Source organism: Pogoniulus pusillus, chromosome 40 (genome assembly GCF_015220805.1).
Source record: "Pogoniulus pusillus isolate bPogPus1 chromosome 40, bPogPus1.pri, whole genome shotgun sequence".
In the NCBI taxonomy this organism is placed as follows: Eukaryota; Metazoa; Chordata; class Aves; order Piciformes; family Lybiidae; genus Pogoniulus; species Pogoniulus pusillus.
The window spans coordinates 8,465,138-8,469,565 of NC_087303.1; the positions used below are offsets into that span (position 1 = coordinate 8,465,138).

General features: G+C 41.7%; 1 protein-coding gene across 1 annotated transcript; it reads right to left on the reverse strand.

Annotated features, from left to right (window-relative positions):
* Positions 1–767: 767 nt before the first annotated feature.
* LOC135191928 (olfactory receptor 6B1-like) lies at positions 768–1,739 on the reverse strand. The gene has a single exon (XM_064174614.1). The coding sequence runs from the start codon at positions 1,737–1,739 to the stop codon at positions 768–770; it is 972 nt and encodes a 323-aa protein (XP_064030684.1).
* Between the last annotated feature and the right edge of the window lie 2,689 nt (positions 1,740–4,428).

Genomic DNA, 4,428 nt, shown 5'->3' on the forward strand with positions numbered 1-4,428 from the left:
TTCCCAAACGCTGTATGATCATTCCTGTTCAAACCAATGCACAGTGACTTTGTCAGAATTTATAAGAACAGAAATTAATAGAAATGTCTTTAAAATGGGGACAAAAGAGTAATTTTAGCTACAGAATTATTTACAGTGTTTACTTCAATCTTCCTGGACAAGCTGGACTTCTCCCACTACACTTTGGACACTTTCTCTCCTTCTGTTGCTGCTCTCTTCCACGAGGATGGATACAGTTCCTAAGTACAGACTTCTTGTAGAGCATAAAATACTGTGGAGTGCCTGAAACCTCCCTTCTGGATGGACAAACGTGATCCAGCAACTGCAGGAGAGACTCTCTCTTTAGCATCACATTTGTAGGTCAAGTAGAATACTCAAGGTTTGAAAACATGGGGCATGTGTATGATTAGGCAGATACAGCTCACTTTAGCTGCCAGATGCTGCCTGCAGCTGGACCAAATATTGTTGACAGAATATTTCAGATGTGTTCCCAAAGACATTGCTGTGTGGTACCCTGGATATGTCTGATTGTCCCCTGGAGCACCTGTGAGTCAAACCTGCAACTTCACTGTTCACAAGCCTTCATCAGAGAAGAAAGAGCATTTAAAGGCCATCAGTAGAATGTTTGTTGAGGATTTCCTGTTGAGGACATGTGGTCATCTCTGTCTCAGTTTCTCCAGCTACACCAGCATTGTGATGGTTGCTGTTCCAATTAAGTGCAGCCTAAACCTTAATCTTTCCTTCCAACTAATATTTGAGGAATTATGTTAAAGGTGGACAGTAATGGATTGAGAGATGTTTGGGGCAGTCTGACTAAGACTAAAGAAGATCTTTTTCAAAGCCCCTTTAACCTCCTGATTCCTCAGACAGTAAATGAAGGGGTTGAGCATGGGAGTTACAACAGTATACACGATGGATACCAGCTTGTTCAGGTCAAAAGGGTGGATTCTCTTGGGCCGGGCATACATGAACAGAGTGGCTGAAAAAAAAATAATTACAACAGTGATGTGAGAAACACAGGTGGAGAAGGCTTTCTTCCTGCCCTGGACTGTGGGGATATTCAGGATGGTGCTGATGATACATATGTAGGACATAATGGTGATAGAGAGGGGTATCAGCAAGATAAACAAGGCCAGGATGAAATCTACTATCTCAGCCATTGTCATGTCAGCACATGATAAGTTCAGCAAGGGACTGATGTCACAGAAGAAGTGATTGATAATGTTTGAGTCACAAAAAGACAGCTGAGAGATGAAAAATACTTTCACTATGGAGACCAAGAAGCCAGTGAGCCAGCAGCAGGTGGCTAACTGCAGGCAGAGGTGGTGGTTCATGATGACCAGATAGCGCAGGGGGTTGCAGATGGCCACGTACCTATCATATGCCATGACTGCAAGGAGGACACACTCAGTGCAAATTAGGGAGCTGAAGAAGTAAAGCTGAATCATGCAGCCTCCAAAAGATATTTTCTTGCTTTCCATAAAAAAATTCACTAGCATTTTGGGGACAGTGACTGAGACATACCAAGCCTCCAGGAAGGAAAGATTGCTGAGAAAGAAATACATGGGCTTGTGAAGATGATGGTTCACCTTTATCAAGACAATGATGAGGATATTTTCCAAGATTGTCAGCATGAATGCCACCAGGAATATCACAAAGAGCAACATCTGAAGTTCCATGATAGTTGGAAATCCCAAGAGAATAAATTCCTGAAATTTTGTGCTGTTTCTCTGCTTCATGGCAGAAAGCTTATATCAAGCTTTAGCAAAATGTAAAAACAATGAAGGGAAAAAGTATGGAGTATCTTCAAAATCCAAGCAATCATGAAGGGAACTGCAGAGGAAGAAAAGAAAAAAGAGCATCAAAAAGAAGAAAGGAAGAATGGCAAAAAAGGAAAAGCATGAGGGGGAGAAAAGGCAGAACATTGTTACATTCAGATCACATCACTGTGAAGGTCTAAGAACAAATTCAAGACAGCATTTGGACGTCAGGTTCACACAAGGCTTATATGATTACAGAAATCCATGGACACCAAATGCTCATGTAACACCTGGGTCACAGCTGGGTGCTCAGGTTTTTTTTCAGCTTGCAGAGGATATTGGATACTGAGAATATGTTTGCACAACTTAGGCAGCTGGGCTTGGTTCTGCAAAGCCAAATGAGTCCCGTGCTGCCTGTAGAGTGCAGCGTGGTTGTTGCTATGTTGTCTCAGTACAGAAAGACTCAAAATGTTCACTAGATGAATCAACTATATCCAGAGAGCAATACAAGTTAGTCTAATACAGCTGCCAGGGAAGATGAATTATGTTTTGGAGAAAGGTATTTTACTTTCTCTGTCTCTTTCATTCCCATCCTCTGTTTTTCCATTTTGCTATCTACTTTTTTCTTTTTAAATTTCTGATATAAATATAATATATACATATTATATGGCATATAATTAATTCAACATATATATTGTATGTACATACATATATATGAAACTTTTTAGTAGGCAAAATTAAAAAGAAGCTTCTCTTTAACTGTAAAATGCACATTTCTCTCCTTCAACCTTACCATCCTCTAATCTAAAATGCTTTTTCATCTTGGTTTAAAGTTCTAGTAGTGTAGTATTTTATTTCATGTTAAAAAGGGAAAAACAACAACAAAAAAAGAATAAATACATCTCTTCCCTCCTGCCCAGACTGTTAGAGAAAAGCACAGAATAAACTGGGTTTAAGGTGGTGGAAGAGTATTCTCCTTCATAAAGCAATTCATTGAAGCTGAAACTGTAGTCCAGATTTGTCCTTTTAAAACTTTTTTCTGGCTTCAGAAAGGGAGATACAAACTGCGACTGAAGACTTGGCACGTGCAAACTTGTAGCAACTTGTGGCCACTGTGTTTTGCAACCCCAAGAAATCCCACAGATCTAAGAAGAAGCTGCAAAATGCTGTCTTTTATTCCCAGTCAGTGCAAAGTATATTATTAACCCGTTTGTTTCCACAGTCTGTGTGCTCAGTACGTTCTGACCTGGCCAGTGTTCATTCAACCTATACAACTTGCTTCACAGCAATAATTACAAAGGGGTGATGGGGATTCTCCCAAGTCCAAGGCCATGCTTGCGTTTTCTCTGTCCCTTGAACTGGAGCAAATAGTTGAGCTCTCTGCACATCAGAGTATGCTGAGAAGCTACCGAACCTGCTGAGAACCTGCCGAAGTTTAGGTATCAGTTTAGGTATCTAACGTTCCATCTGCTCACCTTCTTTGTAGGGCATACATATTTTGAAGCATTTCCAGGTAATCCTGCTCTCTCTGAGAGGAAAAGGTGGATCATTCCATAGCCATGTCCTTGACTCTGAAAGTCAACAAGCAGCCCAGAAGCCTGGGTGTGTGGCTCAGTGTACTTCACACCTCAGCACGGATGCTGAAGCGCCAGTACATTAATTTCTCCTTGGAAGGAGATGATTGCCCAGAACAATTCTGAAGAAAAAATATCAGTGAAAAACTTCTCCTACCTCCACACCACTCCAGCAGTGCCTGTGATCCTGTTTAGGGGCTGGCTAGGGAAGAGAAACTTTCTTCATGTTTTAATTGTAAGAACATAACCTGACATGTTCTGCAAAGCATCCTGATCTGAGTGCTCTTTATAAAGAAGCAATTCAGTGTAAGATGATACAAACAATCACTCCTGGGATTTCAATGTTTGCTTTGCCTGTGTGTAACTCAGGTATCCAAGAAGGAAACTCATGAGGACAAATTTAAGCTTTCTGTTAATCTCTCTGCAGCACTTGCAACTTATGGAACAAAACAATAACCTAACTTAGCTGCTGTGAGATGTTTTCTTCAAATGATTATTCCTGAGTACATCTTCCTATGAACAAGCTACTGAGAGAGGTTCCTTGGGAAGCTACTCAAAACGAAATCAGATGAATCTGTACCTGGAAATTACCTGACGCTGTGCCTGCATTGTTTTGTGTTTGCACCAAGCAATCACCCTGCAAATGGAACTCGTTTGTCTCCACACCTATATGTTTTGCCACCTTTTCAGAAACACAGAGGTCTGGCAGATCTCACTCAGACATAGTTAAGGAGGGGTTTGAATCTGGGAGTCTTTATGGGTGAGAATTAAGGGGAAGGCCAACAAGACCAGTATCCTGGTTGGAGTCTGTTGTAGACCACCCAACCAGGAAGAAGAGGTTGATTTATTACTCTTTAAACAACTGGAGGCTGCCTCAAGATCACCTGCCCTTGTTCTGGTGGGTGACTTTAACCTACCAGACATCTGCTGGGACTTAAATACTGCAGAGAAGAGGCAGGCTAGAAGGTTTCTAGAGGGTGTGGAAGGCAACTTCTTATCCCAGCTGTTACGTGAGCCTACCAGTGGGGCAGCCCTGCTTGACCTGCTGCTCACAAATAGAGAGGGGCTGGTGGGGGATGTGGTGGTTGGAGGCT

Coding starts and splice junctions, on each gene's coding strand:
- LOC135191928 (XM_064174614.1), bottom strand. CDS start 1,739: ATGAAGCAGAGAAACAGCACAAAATTTCAGGAATTTATTCTCTTGGGA.